Source organism: Anneissia japonica, unplaced genomic scaffold (assembly GCF_011630105.1).
Source record: "Anneissia japonica isolate Jap-2015-1 unplaced genomic scaffold, ASM1163010v1 scaffold987_len1640505_cov201, whole genome shotgun sequence".
Classification (NCBI taxonomy): domain Eukaryota; kingdom Metazoa; phylum Echinodermata; class Crinoidea; order Comatulida; family Comatulidae; genus Anneissia; species Anneissia japonica.
In genome coordinates, this window is record NW_022714175.1 from 928,352 (window position 1) to 949,577 (window position 21,226).

Genomic DNA, 21,226 nt, shown 5'->3' on the forward strand with positions numbered 1-21,226 from the left:
TTAATTGTCAGACAGGTGAAACCCATTATTACAACATGAATCATGCCAAAAAACTCATTAGTAAACCAATTCAAAATACAAGATATCAGATCAATTTTATCAGCTAGAATACAGAAGCAATCTGCAAGTTGGTGCAGCTACCTCATGACCAAATTGCCAGAACATTTTGGCCAACCCAGATCAAGGCTAATCCAGGAAAATGTTAATACGTTACAATGTGATTAGTCAATGGCCAAAATTTGACAACATCAAACTCTTTGACAGATGACATAAAGAAAGATATTTTTCATTACACAATTTGAAATTAAGTGATATAATGCCATCATGCTCATGCATGGTCACACTGTATCACAGATTTTAGTCAATGAAAATGACCAATGCCAGATTACAAGACTGAACAATGCTGAATCCGACTTTGCCTTATACCAGAATGCTGATGCCAAATTTGTCAAATGCCGATAAAACAGTCAAATCAAACATTTTTTTTTTTTTTGGTAGTAATGTCTCGGTGCTAACAAGTAGAATCAGTCACATGTTATCTAATAGGAGTTTTATTTCGAGATTTAAAAAATGGTAATTAATTGTCTACAGGCCAACTTTTGTATTGTAAAGCCCTGTTCAGTCTATCAAATTTAATTCGCCAAAAACATGTGACATACCAAAATATGGTCATGATGACATCACATCATGACCATTTATAGGCACATCATGACTATATATGGGCATACAAGAGTTTTTTGTCAAAGAAAATTTGATAGTGTGAACTGAGCTTTTGGTTCAACCCTGTTAAAATATTGTGTAGCATCTTATACTATTATGTCTTTATTTAGTAAACGGAAACTTGACTTTCCTCTTAATTGAAGAAACAGATCATCAACCTAAAAATTATGCTGATACATTATTCTGGTTTTTTTTCCACCATTATTGGGTTACCAGACCATTTAGATTCAAGGTTGTAGGCTAAGTATGCCCGTGATACTTTTAATTTTTAATGATCCACAAGGAATTTAGGCCATCTGCTTATTAGAATGTTCATATCATACTTTTTGTCTTACTAATGCAGGTTATTCATTAACAGTCAACTTAACTCCTCTCATTGAGAACCTTTTGTGCAACTCAGAACTAAATTCTCCCATAAGGATTTTCTTGTACAACTCAACAGCACATTTTCCATTTCAAATATTTGTTTGTAACTCACAACTACATTCTTTACTAAGAACCACCTGCACAACTCAAATCTTTTTTCTTAGCCAAGAAACTTACGTACAACTCAAATGCACATTCTTGCATTGAGAAACTTTTGTGCAACTCGCAAATACATTCTCGCAATGAGAACCATTTCTCCTAATCACAACTACATTCTCACTAAGGATTTTTGTTTTTTGCAACTCAAATGCACATACTCTCATTGAGAGTCTTTTGTGTATTACTCACAACAACATTCCCACACTCAGAACCATCTCTGCCATTCAGAGATACATTCTCACAGGATTTTCTTGTCCAATTCAAATGCACATTGTCACATTGAAAACCTTTTATGTAAACTCACAACTAAATTCTCACAGTGAGAATATCTCGCATGCCAATCACAGATACATTCTCACAGGATATTCTTGTGCAATTCAAATGCACATTGTCACATTGAAAACCTTTTGTGTAACTCGCAACTACTTTCTCACACTGAGAATCATTCATGCAACTCAAAGTTAAATTCTCTGCTAAGAAATGTCTGTACACCTCAAGTTAGCATTGAATTCTCAATTGTGTACACTTTACTGCATATTTAACAGCAGGCATCAAAATATTTCTTCATTAAAGAGAAGAAAAAATGATCCAAAAATGCTGACATTCCAAGACACACATTTCCTTACATTTTTTTTTCATTATGTGAAAATTTAGATGCAGGAACAGATGTACTAGAGCTTTCAAAGAAATGATAAGACTAAAGGGCCACCGAAGTACAATAGACAGTCTAAAGATCATCGGGACAGACAACCCATCATGGAATAATACATTCTGCTTCGTGTGACACACTGCATGAAACTTTAAAACGATCAACAATTGACGTTTAAAACGTCAGGTAGGCAGCATTTGTTTTTAGTCGAATATCCAAAAATATCTTCACCATGCATGTATATCGTAAATGATATAAGTAAATGCATTGGAGGGTGAAATAGTATATCTCTGTAATTCACTTTATCTAGATAAAGTAATCAGTGAACAGACATAACGAAATGCGCTTCAACGCGAGGACAAGTTTAAGTATCGTAATATCTTTCAAATTTTGCCCCGAGGTATGTTCTTCTTTGTGTTTGTCATCTCATTCAATATGTCGAGTTAACTCCGCAATTACTGCATCAAAGCATGCATCGAAGGCAATTCTTTTTGCGCATTCATGTTCCGATAACTAAATCACATATTAGAGGCATACGGAAGTATATGAGTGGGTTTTATGATGTTGGGAAACCATTACTTACATTGAACCTACTACCTTTTGGAATAAAACCAAATTCTCGGATCTATTTTATAGCTTTAATGTAATTTTTTTTGTATGGTCTGTACAGTTTTATTTCAAACTTGTACCGGATTCCAACGACAATAAATGTACTAAATACTAACAGGGATATGTGTTTTAAAATTTCTCAACCTAGATTCACTGCTTTCACACAACTAATTACAAAGTTTTCTCTAATGTGCAATTGACATGCAGATAGTGAAGATACGCTTGACGCCCAAGTGGGAGATAAACTGTGCCCCATTATCTTGTGCACAGATTTGTTAAATGTCTCTATCTGGAGTATCTTGCGGCCTTGTTCCTTTCTGAGATGTAGAGAGATATCTTTGGTATTATAATAAGAATGTGCATTCTCAAAACTGAAATATTCTTGCAGGAAAAAAACATCCTTGGTAAAATTTGTTAATATTTAGTACATTTCTGTTGTGTGAATTAGGAATTAAAGAATGTCAATTGAATTGAATTTCAGAAATGAAAATGGGTCTTGGATTGGTAGCTCTCTTGTTTAACCAAACCATTCAACTGACCTAATCATTAAGAAACCTGAGTGAACTATTCTTAATTAATCCAAGCACTTTGACTACAGCAATCTAGCCCTTAGGTGAATGTAGGACCATAAACCACAAGAGAAAAACCCTTCTTCAACCCCTGAGGTGAACACGGGCAAATATATCATCTAAAGTTGTATTATTTTAATAATTAATAATTATTACAGCCATGGATACAGTATGTCTCTAGGTAACAAACATGTCCAAAGTACAGTACTAGGTTAATAATACCTGACGGGATATATATTCACCTAAGTAAAGTACAGTAGGAGTTGAATTAGTATCGATAATAATAATTCCTATTAAATAATTATTCCATATAACTGATAATCATTGTTTAAAAAATAAAATATAAAGTTGTAATCGTTCCCTTAGATACAGTAACTGTTTGTTTATGTAGCGCCTTTCTTCCCTGGTCATTTGGTCCACATGCTTTAAGTGTTGCTGCTGCAATCAGCGCAGGAGCAAGTAACCCCACGAGGTACCCATTTAGACTCCTAGGTGGAGAGAAGCAATGCAAAACACAAGTGAAATTAAGACTCAGCACGGAATTGAAACCTTGACTGTTCCAGCTGCACTAAGCTGGCTTTATAGTTTCTATTGCAAAATTTGGGGAAACTCACAAATTCAATCAAGATAGTGAATTGCTCAATTCAAAGAATCAAAAAGAGTTATGAACTTAATTATTTATAAGTTTATTAAATTCGATTTGTGACATTATTCAAGGCATTAGAGGATCAAGGCTATTTCTGTATCATTTTTTTAAATAACGTCTTGTTGGGACCATTAAGACCAACACTACACGTAATAATAGGCTTTGCCTACGATGAAGATACGAATTGTTGTGTTGTTTTTGAAAATTATCAATATTAAATTCAATACATGGTAATAAATATATTCATATCACATATTTAACCCACAATCCATTAAAATTGAAGGGCCAAGTCTTACGTTAAAGAACATATACAGAAACTATTTCTTCATTGAAGACTGAAAATACCAACATATTCATTGCGTTTAAAAAAAATGTTAACTTCTTTAAATGTCGACTTTTGAATTATTTTTAACCAAATTAACACTCTCTAATTATAAAATCTATCCACACTGATGTACTTAACCTTAAATTTGCCTTACGTTTATCTGTTTTATTTTAACATGAAGTATCACAACCAATATTAAGCTAATCTCACTAACGCCTCTATTTTGTATGTGTGAAATTTCATTACATTACAAACACTCCAAGACCTTACCTTTCATACAACTTAGAGCAGAAATAAAATACATGAGAAAAACAAGTTTAGACAGAATCTAAGCCAAATATAAATAATTTAAAGAATCTCGAAATGTACTAGATTCCCCACAGGCTCAATGTCACTTTGAGTATTAACATCTCATCGAAAACCATTAAAAATATCCGACAGAGTTCAATATCAATCTCTCATCCACCACTACCAGATAAATAATATAGGGAAAAAAGCCTAAGCAATTAAAATATAACATAACACATGTTTGGATTGATTAGTGTATACAAATTAATAAAATCCCCCAGTGCATGACACAAACACAAGGCAACTGCTATGCATTACGTGCATATCTCACTCATAGGGGTTTCATGTGTCACTTATAATTTCATTTTTATGATATAGTAGCACCTCTCACACATACACACAAAATGGTATAAATTCTGGAATGAAAACATAAAAAAGAAAAAGTGTAATTAGGTCGTTTAACACTTAACAGAAAACCAGGCCTTGAGCTTCACATAAGTTATTCATTTCTTATTTAAACTGGGAAACATGTTTAAAGTTGCTATGATCATATATCGCACTGTATGCAGTTGGTGTATCTAAGTGTCTTGAAATGGAGTTGAGGGGGGGACGCAAAGTAAGTAGGCAGGGCTCGATGGTTAGGTGAAGGGGTGCTATTTGTAGCTCGCAAAATAAGGTGAGCAACTGTATACAGGATAAAAATTGTTTGCGTTTGTAGGGATAAATCCTAATCTTGAAATGGGAATGCAACAAACTTTACCACCAAGACATTGCTTCAGTAAAACATTTACTTAGGTTTAAACATAGAAAAATCCATTTTAAGCCCCCTGGTAGTCTCAACTGCACATGATTATGTCAAAGGTCAAGTATCCTTGATACAACTTACACGATATTTGCATATTTCTAAATTGTTTTTACTCAACAGCTGCTAATCTTTACTTCATGGTAAATAGTAGCTAAATACTGCAACCACTATTGAATAATTTTCAATAAATAAAACTATGAAATTCAGATCAGATCAACATAGGCCTGGCTCTAAAATAGTATGGTTTTTTTTTTAAAGTGACCTGACCTTTGGCATAGATGCACAGTTGAATTTGCGTAATGGCTTATTGTCACCTTTTGACCAGAACTGTTTTGGTGACTCTGCAGGGGGTTTAGATTTACACTTTCGGAACACACAGAAGACAGACCCTGCATGTATAGCCATAAAGTAATACATTATGATGTATTTGAAGCATTTTTACAACACACTAACCTGTTCCTAAACTAACGACCACGCCGTCATCATCGTCGCCCCGACGCATTATGAAGGATGCAATTACAGATCGACCTCCAATGCTTTCTCGGATGTCTGCTGCTAGGTCACTATATTTTTGATGAGCCAATCCAGCTATCTTGTCAAAGAAAGTTGAGTTTGGCCCAACTGGCTAGAAGAGACATAAGTAACAAAAATATTAATTATTATTTGTTTAATGCAAAATGATGTTTGGAAGAATCAATCTAGCAGTGATAGTGCAATACATTGTCAACAATAACCTTTATGTTTCTAATTTACTGTATTTCATTCTTATAAAGTAGTTTGCTAATTACAATATTATACTCCAGTCTATTGACAAGAGGACCTGGATTCCTGGAATACGAACATACAGTACCATACTACAACCCTGTAAATCAGGGTTTGCAATTTAATATTGAGGATTTATTGTGTACTAGTTTTATTAATTTTTTTATTATTCCTTCATAGAATTTGTGTAAAATATCCTATGAGTTACATGGTATAGAATAGGGGCGGATCCAGAGACTGTCTCTTATACACAGGGGGGGGGGAGACTAAAAGTGAGCCGATCGAGATAACACAACCCCAGGGGGTACGAGGGCATTCCCCTGCGAAATGTTTGTTTTCTAGAAGCTCGAAAATAAATTCTGAGGCAATTATTTTTTTCTTTTTCCTCTTTCTTCTTTTTTTGACTTTCCAAAAAGGGGGAGGCCGGGGGCCCCCGGGGGCCCGGGGGCCCGGGGAGGGGAGGGGCCGGGCCCCCTAAATCTGCTTTGGTAGGATAACAGACAGAATTTCAACATTCCCTACTTTACCATCTACTTATTGTTACAAATTTCATTGTTCACTTGTGTGATTGCTCAGGTTTCTTGATTTTTGATTATATAGATTGGTAGTGTAACCACTGGGGTCCAAGATTTTTAGGGGCCTTGAAATATTAATCAGCATTTTTTGGCAGAAACTAAGCCTTCATAAGGTCCCTTAGTGTGCAAACATGTAAAAATAACTCAAAAATATGCCTTTAAAAGGTTAAGAACGTAGAGTGGACAAGGATTTACCCTCTACTACACGGCAGTGGGCATACCACTAAATATAGGTGCTATGAATAAATTTTAAATACAGTTATTCTACCATACATTATATATTATTGTGTATTGTAAAATGTAATTTTATTTTTTAAAAGCGATCAGCAGAATGCTTTGATAAGGAAGTTATTACAAGACACGATACTGCAACATTCAATCAAATGCATTCTAGCAACAGTGATATTATTGGATTGCATTGTTCATTCGTCATCGACAAATAAACATGCAATTAGGTGGTGTAATTCTCCAACAAAAAGTCTAGAATATTGAAATACATTACTTATTGTGAAGTCTGAGGTCTATGCTCATTGCTTTCATATAGAGAATTACATTCACCACACAACAATACATTACTATAGATACAATATTATAATCTTTTAGAATAACTTATGTTACATCTACAGCATGCTTTTAGGGCCCATATTAAATATTTTGTATTGCAAGACTGACTCAACTCTGCAAGATCACCATTTTATTTAGGTTTTGCTAATTGTATATTATATTTTGTAGTTCATGTTATTACTCTGTATTTTGTGCAAATGAATATTGATAGATTGATTAACATACTGTATACTCAAAAATGATGATGACTTTTAAAACAGAGAATGTTTTAATCTGGTAATGTGTACATAAACAATACTAATATGTAGGGGGTAATAATAAAAACATATTACAGTAGAACCCCTCCTTTGGGACACCCCTATTAAGGGGACACATTTTTTAGCTGGGAAGTGAGGGAAATGTATCTTTTCAACACTACGGCCAACCCCTATTCGATGGACAGTACACCCCTATAATAGGGGACAACTTTTTTGGTCCCGAAGGTGTCCCTCAATAGGGGTTCTACTGCACTTTAATGACAAATTGTCAGGTGTTGAGCTAAATTTCTTGGAAATATAAAGTACTTGAATATCTTACTTTGTATAGTTAATTATATACTTTCAATTAAAATAAAAGCTCTGTGTACACTATTAAATTGTGTGGCAAATTGATATGATGTGCATGATAATGTCATATTACATCCAAATATGGGCAATGCCTGCATATCACATTTATTTGTCACATAAAATTTGATGTGTAGACAGAGCTTTAAAACGAGAATATATTTTTCAAATATATATAAACAAATACATAATAACTCTGTTCCTGTATTCAATGTATAGACCATTAACACTGCTCCTTTATTGCTTGCAAAAACCTTTAAATTTGCTAGTGATAAATTTGTCTGAATAAGAATTGATACATTTTTTATACTTTAAAAGGGGCAATTTTTGTGCTATCGCAAGTATTACAAGCAGAGTCCTCAATGGTAGACCAGAGCGGATATAAATAAATAGAAAGCGAGGTTCAACAGTAGCTTTGATTAGACATTTTATTACTACTTAGTTTCGTACCACACACATGGTGTGACACTCTTTAGATAAAACTGCCTAGGTTAGTTTTACATATATAACTTGACACTTTCAACCAACACTAAAATTCCTAGGAAAGGTAAATTTGTATTAACTTCTTATGAATTTGAGAATCATAAAATTTATTAGAAGCCAAGACTAAGGTTATACATAGCTGTTGCTATTTCAACTGAGATCGTTTCTCCTACGAAATGAAAATTATGTTTTTATGAATGTATTTTGTTATATTGCACAGCATCAGTGTTTTGGCGAATGACAGTTGGCCTCTTCAGAGAGACCTATCTGATATTAAAGGCCCCTCGGGTAAAATTTGATGAAGTAATGAAAAATGGCTTTTGATAAGATGAAACCAGCTAAACATAAAACATAATTTTTAAATTATAACTTTAATTGTAGAGAATTAATGGAATTTTAATGAGAAGTCTATGGCATGCATATTTCAAAATTTTATATTCACTGACGATAATTCTATTATAATTTTTGTTTTGTAGAATTGAGATGCCAACAACATTAAAGCATTATCACTGTCAGACAGATGTATTATTACAGTTTTAAACTTGAAAAAAATTTTTCTCCATTCAAGTCCTTTGTTAATGTGTTCTAATGAACAATATAACTTTTATAGCGTTAAAATCATAAATTTTAAATTTTTAGGTAAACGTAAGATTTAAAAAATCTTATTGCCTAATAAAATTAGAAAATTCTTTAGCAACAATACAGACTAATATAATATAAAACAATTATCAGAGTCATATTTTACAGCCAAATTAAAAACATGCTACTATACTCAGACAATTAATGTATATATTAATATTATTAATCAGTAGTTAGGGAACTAACTGGTGAATTATAACATTTTATTAATTTTAACCAAAATGTATTTTATGGTTTCAAATTTAGAATCTATATAAAAAATAATATACCATTCATAATTTGAAACAAGGGAATAATTTTGATTTCACTGTCTGTAATATCAAGTAGAACCATCAAGCTGAAATAATAAAATTAAACTGTGTCTGGCAACAAACCTTGTTTAATTACACTCAAACTTGCCCTTCCAACTCACGGCTAATAATGTGGATTTTCCAAATTCATTTACTTTACACAGAGAAATCTTGGTTTGTTTAATTTAAAAACAAGTATTTCTTTGATGCCGAGTGAGTCATTGTCCCTCGAGTCTAACTAACATTTGTTTATATTCATAAACTCAATTTCATGATCTTACAAAAAAATCATTCTACATTATGGCAAATTCATGCGTTGGCAATTAACCTTCTAACCATGCCATAGACTGTGTGTGTTTGTCCGGGACCTTCCATAAAATAGATGAAGTCCCAACTATAGATGTGTCAAATACAATGACAGCTGTTTGCAAAATTTGATTGACAATGTGTGAATTTTTAAGTATTTTCTTTGATTTGAAAATTACATGTTTAAAAATTTAAAGATTCATGAATAACGTTGTTAATGCTCGTGAACAGCAATAAATGACAAATCGTTGTGATCTTCCTGAAATATAGGCCTACAAATTTGTACGAGTCATAATGAGTGACAAAATGTAAATGTCCGACAACTTCACTATAAACTCATCTTTTCCCAGATGTGTTCAATTTTTCTAAGCAAAGTAATTTCAGTAGGCTTTCTGCAGGGTAATAGGTGAAAACATTTTTTCCCATTTTAAAAAGAAATGTGATCATTCAAAGGTGTAATTTTTATCTGAAATTATATTCAACAGAGGAGTCAAGTAGAGGTGAGGAGTAGGGATTAGGTCAAAGGTTGAGGAATACAATTGTGATGAGATGCATACAATAGTGGAAAGAGGGATACAGTTTGGAAATACACTACTAGGGTAAAGCATAGTTAGTGTAAATACCAAAATTAAATCATTGAATTTTTAGGAATGTTTTCTTATAATTGCACATTTTATTGATGTAATACAATCATATTTTTCATGCACTTTTTGAATAAATAAAATGAAACAAAAAATAGTGGGATTTCTAAAATAATATATTCCATTTAGTTTAACCCCAAACCCCACACCCCTCTACCATAAATTGCAGCAACCTACTTACCTGTAGAACAGGGGGTCCATTTCGTTTTGGCTTATACATGCCCTCTTTCATCAGAATACGTAATGCATAATCAGCCGCTTCACGTCGCGCCTCCTTCTTGTTCTTTTGTTCAGCGGGAGGAAAAAGACGCCCTCCCAATTTAACACGATACGTGAATCTGTAAAAGCGAAGACGGATATATTTAGTTTCCAATTTGTTTTTGTCCAAACATAAGCAAAAAACTGTTTTTAATTAAAAAGTTTTTTTCAAGGCAGTTAAGGCACAGTGGTTAAGATGCTTCCCTTCCAATTACAAGATCCTGAGTTCAATCCAAGGTTCTATGAGAATCAATTTTTGCTTGAATGATATTGTGAATGACCATCATGATAAACTATTAGTTATTTGAGAATTTATCAAATTAAGTCTGACATTTCCAGTTTCTTATTACAATTCATTTCTTCAGTTGGTTAATATTTTTGAGGCAGAATTATCTCATTTTGACAGTCCATCATATTGGCTATTAACTCTTGCTTAATTCTAGAGATAGACAAAATTATCCATCTTTCAATCTAAAGTTGAAAGAGTCGGAGAGAATTTTGTAAATGCTACGATTTCTGCTTGAAAATGACAAACCACATGGGAACAGGTGATTTGTAGCAATACATTTTGCATAGTTTTTAGTGAAATTTATCTAAAACTGAGACCAATTTTCGAACAACATGAGTTGTGTCATCCTAATTTGTTTAATTATCTAAAAAAATGTAAAATAAAAAGGAGTTACTTTCTTTTTGCAAAGCTTAATCTTTTGTATGGTAGAAAATTATATTGACCATGATAAAACTATTAATATAATTTGAGAATACTGTAAATCCCCTTAAAATAATGGAATGATCCATCCCATGTAGAAGATGTGTTCCCTATCAGTGCCATAATTCTCTATGCCTTTCGATTTCTCAATTAAGTTTCACAATATGTTATTGACTATTTATGAGAATCTTATTTTTAAGTATTAATTATTTAAAAAATTCTGATCACTCAGGTAGAAATTGTGAATAAAAAATTCAAAAGAATTACATCCCGTCCATCAATAATTCTATAAGTTTTTTTTTTATTCATGAGGCTCATCAACCATCACTCTCCTCATCTCCTGTGTATCGCTTATCACCCTTTCATAATTCAAGGGATTTTGAAAATGGAAGATTATTCCCAAAAAATTGAAATTACCGGTAGTTTCTACTGTAAATGCTGCTACTGTTATCAAATCATTCCGTACTGGGCTACTTAGATGCTACAACAGCTTGCAATGACTGTGATGGTAATCGGTAGTTGTGCCAGAGATTGAGGACCAACATCCCGATGCGACACCCACCTCCCACCATTTTGCAGTAAAGTTAAAGAATGGGACATCTCTAGATACTTGAAAATGGCACTCTTCAGCTCGGTTTCCATAGAATCGCTCACCCTATCGGCGACAGTCGGCGGGAAGGTTGAACCTGGTTTAGCTTTGCCGATTGCGTTGCAGATGAATAAGGGTGCATTGCTAGCTGCCTCGACGCAATCGAGAAGGCACCCCGATTCATCTGCAACGCAATCGGCACAGTTGAACCAGGTTCAACCTTCCCGATGACTGTCGGTGACTGTCGCCGATAGGGTGAGTGATTCTATGGAAACCAAGCTTAAAATTGTAAAATTGCTTTTTTAATGCACTGTTCCCTGAAATATGCTTCCTCCCTGATAGGGATCCAGGGTTAGCCAACTGGGGTCCTACACTACTAGTGTTAATGCTACTGATGTTACAGTTTATTGGTGCTAAGGTACTTCATGAGTAAGCCGAATGCTAATGCCACTAACCCCGGTATTCTTAAAACGAACTTTAGTCGTAGTTCGAGCTAAAACTTTAAAATTACGTCATTTCGTATTCTTAAAACGAACTTCGACTAGCACTACGACTAAATGACGTGAACCTCGACATTGGTTAGTTTGATAGTCGTGGCTTGCCAGTCGTCTTCAGTTGAACTAAAACTAGGACTTGATTTAGTCGCAGTTAAAACTTCGACTACATTGTTTGTGAATACAAATTGAAGTTAAAGATACAACTAGCACTAAATGAAGTTCTAGTTCGAAGTTCGACTAAAGTTTGTTTTAAGAATACGGGCGTAAGTGGTACTAAATTAAATGATACAGACGATGATACTTATGCCACAACCATTGGTGGTACTGTATTGGACATTATATGTTCCTTCCATGTGGCTCTCTGTAACACAACTTTGTGACAAAATGGACTACAGTCTCAAACTCTCTATCAAAACATAAATCAAATTTTTAAGTGCTTATAAATAAAACGTTAAACAAATTATCTCTCTGAGCCTATATTTTTTGAGTAAGTTTTTTTTGTTCACTATTGTAAAGAAATTTTGCAGGAGAACCACATTTATTAAACAAGCTTTGCTTCTAGTGTTTCACTTGCCACTCTTTTACATTTGATTTTTATGCTATTCATAATACAGCTATTGCTACAGTATGCTACAGCTAATGCTATTGCAGCTAATGCTATTGGTGCCAAAACAAAAATATTGATGCTACAGAAGAAATTTGAATCAAGTGGTAATACACTAAACTTAATTAACTGTTGCACAATAACTACTACTACTACTTGGAATTAACTGCTCATTCTGTATATAAATAGATAACTTCCCCTGTACCAAATGAGGTTTTGTGCTTAGGGAATGGAGCATTACACTTCAACATGATACATTACGAATAATGAAGAAGGCGCTGGAGGCAGGTAAAGGCAATAATACTTGATAATGAGGTAAGTCCTGTATTGCATGTATTACAATCTTCAATGTTATCTTGCTGAGTAGAGATACATATGACGTACATTGAGTAATATCAGCTCAATATAAGTTCATCAACATGGATCATTAATATTATCTTATTTTATTGACAGTAGAGAAACATTATATCTTTCAAATATAGTTTGCAAGTCAATATCATAACCATTACAATCTTGATCTTCAACATTACCAAACTTGTAAGATGAACAATGATGTTAATTATCACCAACACCATTTTGATCATCACAATTATCATTATCACCATTATAATTATCATCATCCACAAACCTACCACCATTATCATCATCACCCTCACCACCATCATCGTCAATTGACAGCTGATGTTACCCCAAAGTGACAAAAGTTACTGAGAAAAGTCATTGACTCCAACAGGTAACATTTTTCTAATTTAATCATCACCATCATCATCAATACCCTTATTCTCATCACCATCTTTATCATATCATCAACATCCATATCTTTATCATTATCATTATCATCAAATTCAATTTGAAACATTTTTCAATAACTACTCATATAAAGAGATGCATATCAGCAAGGTATATTTCATCAAGTTCATCATGTATTTAAAAACGTGGTTGTATTGAATGCAGAGGAGCCTTACCTAGGATTGTGTGATGGCCCGCATTCCTTGACGAGCGCAATCTCATGGGGAAGCTGACGAGATTGCGCATACTCTGTCAAAGCACTGATTGGGTTCTTTTGAGTGTAGTCAAAACGTTCTTTGTCAATCTCCATGGATATTTCACCAACCTCCATCGGCATTGAAAGATCCTCACTTAGGAGACCAGAAGTGCTCATATGGTGTCCTCCCATAATACTCTTGGTCTCCGATGAAGCCTTTCCTTCCGGTGTGATCTGCCACGTTGGCGGACTTTCGCTGACTTTTCGTGCCAGGCCTTTCTTCTGTAACCCGTACACTGTAGGGTTGATTTCCCGACAGACTGTCAACCCAACTGCTCGAACCAAATCAGATGTCGATATGGTATCAACTGTGCTTAGTGTCTCCAAAATTTTTTGTTCCATATTTTCTTCCTGAGAATCCATAGACTCCTGGATCAACTGGTTACTGCTTCTAGCAATTATATTATTGTTACTGTGGCTGTGTAGCGCACTACTTGAAGTAGCAACTGATACTGTTATGGGACCAGGTCTTTGACTGAACCCATTATTAAAATTGAGCGGACCGTTCCGTAACGTGGGCGGTAGATCTCCAATGGGAACACTTCCCTCGTCAGTAACCTGCTTCCGTCCAGAGGGTGTGATTACCCACAACGGCGGAGAATCCTTCACCTTTTTAACTAGTCCATGCCGTTGCATGTTGAATAGAGTCGGGTTGATCTCCTTTTTTCTCTGCAGTCCGACAGCTTTGGCCAGTTCGTTGGCATGTATAGCGTCAGTCTGTGCTGCTAGCGAGTGCAAGAGCCTCCAGCTCAGTTGATCATTAACTTGCATAGTAACCGTTGCAGGAGTTGGAGAAGTACAATTCTCCTCTTCATTTTCATGGCTGGACACCTCACTATCCACTCTGTCAGAACCGGACGAACTTCGTCTAACATGCACATCTTCTGTTGTGTTTGTTGTAGCACCATAACCAACTGAACTTTGACCCGGTCTGTTTTCTTTAACTCCATCTTGTTTCACATCCCATTTTGGAGGAGATTCTGAAACTTTTTGAATTTGTCCGCGTTGACGCATCTTGTATAACATTTGATTAGCTTCCTTCTTGGTTTGAAAACCAAGAACTTTGATGATTTCTCGTGTCTCCATCGGCCCATTGTTCTGCTGCAAGACATCAAGTACTTGGTCCATACTACGACCACTCATTGCTGGTACATGAATCAGCAAAGAACCCTGTAACATAAAGAAAATAAAATAAATTTGTAGCAATATCAATAGAAAAAGTACAGTATGTATTAAAATATTAAACAGTCTAGCAGCAGTAGCCTAGCTCAGCAGCAATAGAAGAGGTAGCAATAGCAGTAGTAACAACAGAAGCAGTAGCAAGAGCAGCAGTAGTAGTAACAGCAGTAGTAGCAATGCAGTCCCGTAACAACATAAGCAGCAGCAACAGCAGTAGTAGCAACAACAAAAGTAGTAGCAATGCAGTCCAGTAGCAAGAACAGCAATAGCAATAGCAGTAGTAGCAACAGCAGTAGTAGCAACAGAAGTAGTAGCAATGCAGTTCAGTAACAACATAAGCAGCAGCAACAGCAGTAGTAGCAACAGAAGCAGCAGTATGTTAGCTCAGTCAGTAACACTGATGGTAGATAACTGTGTGTGCACTGAACTATGGAGATCTTTTTAGATCCTGTAGTTCAACTTAATTGCAGCTCTCTTTGTGCTAAATTGTTTTTAAATAATTAAATATTAAATTATATAATTTACTTGGCCTATTGCTTATTCAATATAGAATAGTATGAAACAAAAAATAATGATCTGTGCTACAGCGTTTTTAAATAACTAAATATTGAATTATATAGTTTACTTGGTCTATTGCATATTCAATATATAATAGTATGAAACAAAAAATAATTATCTGTCATAATGTTAAATGTTTCTCTAAATTAATGCTACCAGGAACCAGGATGATACTGAAGTGATGTTGGACTGATGGCATTATGAATTGGACAATGAACAATGGAAACTGATAAATAATAGTGGTCCAGGATAAACAATTTAAAGAATATTTTGTCATGATGTTACATATGCCTCCAGTGGCAGAGAAAACATTAGACAACAATGAAACAAACTCTATTAAAAAAAGCAATGGAAGTTTTTTTTTTTATACTTGTTTACTGTCAAACTTATTGCTAGATTCTATGGTTTAATATATTCTTTAGATTAGACCACGACTTACTGTCAACAGAAAGACATTAATGCTGAAGTCATACACACATTCAATAAAATAAAATGAAACATAGGTAATGGGTTCATAACCTTTCTAATAAGATGGGAACTGACAAATTTACAATTATCAATAAGGAATAAACTTCACAGATATGCACCATTGCAGCAAACATTATGTGAAAGGATAAAATACAACTGTCAGTTTGCTGAATAATTTATCCATCTCCGCATGTCTGGACTCAAGTTAATGGTTCACATACATAATGAGTTGATGGTGCATTCATCATGCATGGGCTTATCTAACGCTAGGATTATTCATGCTCCTACTGTAGGTTGATCATGGCAGAGTTTTAACCAGGGGCATTTACAGTACAACATTCAAGCATTTACTTTTTTCAAAGTATTTTAGTATACAGTAGGTAGGTAATGCAAGTACCGGTACTTACAGTATGTTTACATTACAAAACTGAGGCCTAACATAGCCAAGCGCCAGAATGGTGAAATGGTTGCCAGATCCCTTGGGAAATTTCATTTAACACGTTCTTAAATCCTATTAAATAAATGTATTCAGATTAATCCTTAGATCATCATTAGCATCGGTTTTCTGTAAGATGGCTGTTTCATGGCTGTTTCTAAAGCCCTATCCAAGCTATCAACTTTTATTTGATGAAAAAAACTGTTGTATGCCCATATATAGTCATGATATACCTATATATGGTCATGATGTGATGTCATCATGACCATATTTAGGCATGTCACATGTATAACAATCTTGATAGGGCTCAAACACAAATGTTCTCAAAATTCAGATCATAGACATGAGCTACAGATTTCAAGGCTTATTATATGCTCCTAGTCTTTGCGGTTGGCTGATCTTGGATATATAACCCGGCCTTTTTTTATCCACTATATAAATTTAAATTGCTTTTCAGTGAAGGGCTTGCTTTTAATTACTAAACTAATGGATACTGAAATATCCCATTAACAGGTTGCTTGTATAGTCTAAAACTAATTGTGATTGAATTGAGAAACTTAACAACTTACAACAATTGACAGCAATATTCATTAACTACTTCCATTAACGAAGACGGTTATATTAATTAGTTAGTCATAAGCATCAGTCATCTTCTGTAGGTTTGAACCTTCGTTGTGCATTTCGCTTGTGACCTTAGGAAACACATTTGTTTACGTTTGCCTCTCCACCCAGGAATATAAGTGGGTACTAATACTAGGCAGGTTCGAACAAGATGTGCTAATTACTGCTACAATATTATCATGTTTTCTAGTTGTTTTTTCTAATGATCAAGTTAGTATGTATTACATGTATTTTTAGCCATCCTTCATCATGAGTACAAGGCTGTCATTGACTGATCATATTATATTATCAATGTTTGACAAAATAAAACAGTTATTATACATTTATAGAATTTTAGAATCATAATATTGTCATATTCCTTATTAAAAGTTATTTTTATTACAAACTGGGAAGAAGAAAAGCAAATTAAAATATAGTAAATATAGATATGAGAGATATGTCTTATATGTATATATGCTTGGATTCACATGGAAGAGAATAGACCATAAATGATGAAATTATATCTCAATAAATCAGTTTGTCATGGCAACAGGATATCAGAAAGTATGATTTGTGATGTCAAAATTATTGCTACTATATAATATAATTCTATACCTGCTCATGAAATTGAAAATTGATTTGAGGTTGGCATGATATAAAAAATTTGAATCTGAGAGGCCACGCAGTGACTATCAGAAAAAGTTATTCATTAAAAAAAAAATTCAACCTCAACTTGCTGTCTCAGCATGTATGCATGTAACCTCAATGGACCATCTCATTAGCACATGTGTATTCTTATCACATCAACCCTGCTTCATTATTCATTAAGCCACAATCTGCAAAAACCTAAATCGTGTCTGCATCAAGTCTGCATTTAGTACTTGTGAGATGTGCTGTGGTTATCCAAAAAAACTTCCGGTCTACTCATGCAATTTTGATCAAATTCACAAAATCTGCTTGAAACTTAATGATATGCATAGTGAGACAAATAAATTTAATTTGGATCTAGAGAATACAATTTCAAATCCTACAGGTATAATAAGATAAATTAATTGGTTACAAAAAAAAAAATCTATTAGATTTTTCATATTTCGACAATGCATTTCCCTTGGTATTTTAATTCATATTTGTATTCAATTGTGTAGTGTCAGGATTGAAATAGCTAGAATATTGAAACATTGCAATTCATTTTCTATTTGATATGTACAAAAATTTCTTTTATTCATGAAGATTTTGGTCTTTTCTACTCCGCAAGTTTTATAATTGCTTCAACCTTTTATCCAATTTTTTAAAAAAACAAACTGATTAAAATAAAATTTTAATTAAAAATTTCACATTGATGATTACCTACTCCCAAAGTTTTCACTGAGAGGTGCTGAAATATATGCATTAAGTTGTTTTTATAATATCAAAAATACATTTAAACAGATTTTCTAATAGCATGGTGGTAGTTAGTCACACATTTCTCATAATCAATTAATTGATAATCCATTAATACGGTATTTATGACACCATTAGTAAAAGTCTATACTGCAGCCATAGGAAATATATATATATATGTAGAAACATGATATTTTATTCCTTTAAAAGTAAATTTATCATTATCATCATCATCATCATACTTTAAAGATACATCTGGTATTCTTATTCTTTCTTTCTCCTTTATCCTTTTACAGATAAATTATTATCATCTGGGATACATGTTTGGCATGATGAGTTTTGGCTCAGACAATAGAGGGCAGTGTTCAGAACTGACTTTATTTTAGACAAAAGTGGGTGAGAGTTTTGTAGAGAATGTTTTAGATTCAGTATGTGGCTTATAAATTACAAAAACTATGCAAATTAAATCTGGATATAGACCTAGACATGTTTGAAATGCAGTGGATTTTAGAAAAATATTATCAATGCAAAGAATTTGTATAAAATAAAACCAATGATAAAATTAGAATAATGTTGCAGTAGCAATTCAACAACTTTCTAAAAATGTTAAGATATAAGCCGACACTGACTAGATTAGGTGAAAACCTAACGTTCTTCAATGCCAGAAAAAAATTATTAGATACACTTTAGCGTTCAGATACTATTTGCAAGTTCAAAGAGATAACTTCAATTATGCTATCTTATCTTGCCTCCGGTATCAAGTTTTTTTTTTTTCAAATCGATTTTGTCCATTTTTTTGCACATCTGAAAAAATGTAGGCCGGTTGGAACATCAGTTTCTGTAGCGACCTCAGCGCTGTGCATTTCAAAGATTTCTTGAAAGTATATTTTGCAAATTTGGACTTATTAATTCGGCCGCATGTTGCAGCTCTCCGTTCCAAACACCACCATGAGGCACATCAATCCGCTGTCGATCACTGATCACTTTTATAACCTATCAGTCTGTGTGGACTTAACGCTTAACTGATGAGCTGTCATCAAGAGATTACTTTCTGCAAATCTTAAAGGAGAAGTCGAGATTGTTTTTTGTAACACCTTATTTCAGACAACTGAAATATAGATAAAAACCTTATCAAGACTTTCCAACACAAATCTAATATAGTAGAGTAGCTCGTTCAGTAGGCGGCCTCCTCATGTTGACTTCCACCACCCATCCGTATACTGTTTGTACTCGTACTCTCCCAGTTCCAATGATCTCTCACTTTCACTCTTTTATCATAAGCCTTGTATCTCTGGAATTCTCTCCCATCTTGTTTCCCTTCCTCCTATAATCTACAAGACTTTTACATATCTCATCAACAAGATCCCTCTAACATTTCTTGCCTAATTGTTCCCTTTGCCCTGCATCCTTTAATAAAAAAGAGCATATAAAATAAACTGTTCATAATAAATCATACAGGCTGATTGCCTGAGTTGAGTAACTCCAAATGTACCAGTACCAGCTTACTCAACAACCCATAAAATGACAGAGGTCCAACTGAAGAAAATATATCACGGGCACTACAAACAAGTTAGAAAATCATGGATAATTTCTATATCTGTAATTTTAATTTAAAAAAATTGGGAAAATTGGTAAAAAACTTATTTTTTACCTAATTACTGTTTTGATAGAGAAATAGTAATGTAGAATTTATGTATGAAGTAACTATCAATCAATCTAATTAATTATTTCTACTATTTCTGTATTTTCTACTACTGTATGTACAGTCTACATAATCATAGTTAACCCTTTAACTTAGAATTTTTCGGTCTACTGTAGCGAGTAATAAAACTCTGACCATAAATCAGCAAACATACATATCCTCTTGGCTCAATTTGTATCTTATTTCAATCCTGTACTTCTGTTTCATCAAAATTAAGTTTAATATAAATTGAAGAAAATACAAGAAGGAAATAGCGTGGAGATATCTCGATGGAAATAACGATCAAACAATTAAATCGAACTCATAAATGTACATCAGTGTAGGGAATTATCTTCTTCTGAAGAATGGAATTGCGCAAACAATTTCATACGTGAATATATTGCCGAAAGTACCCAGGCTCGCACACATCGCTATTGTCGGGAAAAACCAATTCTGCAGAACTATCTAATTCCCAATTATTAAGCTAACCAATTACAATAACTAAGTGGAAGAAAACTGTCCTGCAGCACATTGGCTATCATAGTCTATTTGCTCTCCTCTATGCATGCACCCTTCTAAATACACATGTACAGTTAATGACGGGAAGGAAAAAAACATTACCAAAAAACTAGAACAGCAATAACCGAAATTGAACACTGGCTAAATCTGTTTGGTTTGATCAGATTGACCGCCTCTGATATGCCAGGTCATTGCAAATGCTGATGATGCTGGCTTGATGTTAGCCCTCAGCACTTACTGCAAGATCAATACAGCAAGAAATTTGCAATTCCTGATCATATCAAGAAAGCTATCATTACTGTTTTTGATCAATCACCACCGAACACTTTTCTTGAGGGCAGTAGAAGGGCAAAACACGTTTGGTGTAATCATCTTCTAGCTGGAGACTTTTGGGACTTGCGCAGGTCGCATTCCAGAGGCTTTCTTACGTAAACATCAGCAAGCATTGACCTACCGGTGAGCACTAGTCAACCAGTACGTAACATATTACACAACCTGACACTCAATACCATTCAATCTTAACTAGGATTCAACAATAATTTTCTCGAGGACCATGATAGGATATAATCCTTCTCATATATCTGTTACTATATATATAACATAATATATAGTTATTATACAGATATAATTTTATGATCCTGCATAGTCATTATTTGAAGTATTTTATTAGCTGGATGATATACTGGGATATCTGTTTTTTCATTT

The 21,226-nt window shown here is 33.9% G+C and overlaps 1 protein-coding gene and 1 long non-coding RNA gene across 2 annotated transcripts in view; one reads left to right on the plus strand and one right to left on the minus strand.

Annotated features, from left to right (window-relative positions):
• Positions 1–21,226, minus strand: part of LOC117108920 (double-stranded RNA-specific adenosine deaminase-like) — a 45,789-nt gene that overhangs the window by 16,445 nt on the left and 8,118 nt on the right. The window contains exons 2-4 of the mRNA XM_033251103.1: positions 13,621–14,870; positions 10,180–10,336; positions 5,590–5,761 (exon numbers count right to left, since the gene is read on the minus strand). Of these exons, the coding sequence (XP_033106994.1) occupies positions 5,590–5,761; positions 10,180–10,336; positions 13,621–14,870 (1,579 nt within the window). The remainder of the gene's footprint in view (positions 1–5,589; positions 5,762–10,179; positions 10,337–13,620; positions 14,871–21,226) is intronic.
• Positions 1,904–16,264, plus strand: LOC117108921. Its single transcript, XR_004445435.1, has 3 exons — positions 1,904–2,080; positions 12,845–12,970; positions 15,597–16,264. It is a non-coding gene; the product is annotated as an uncharacterized LOC117108921 (long non-coding RNA).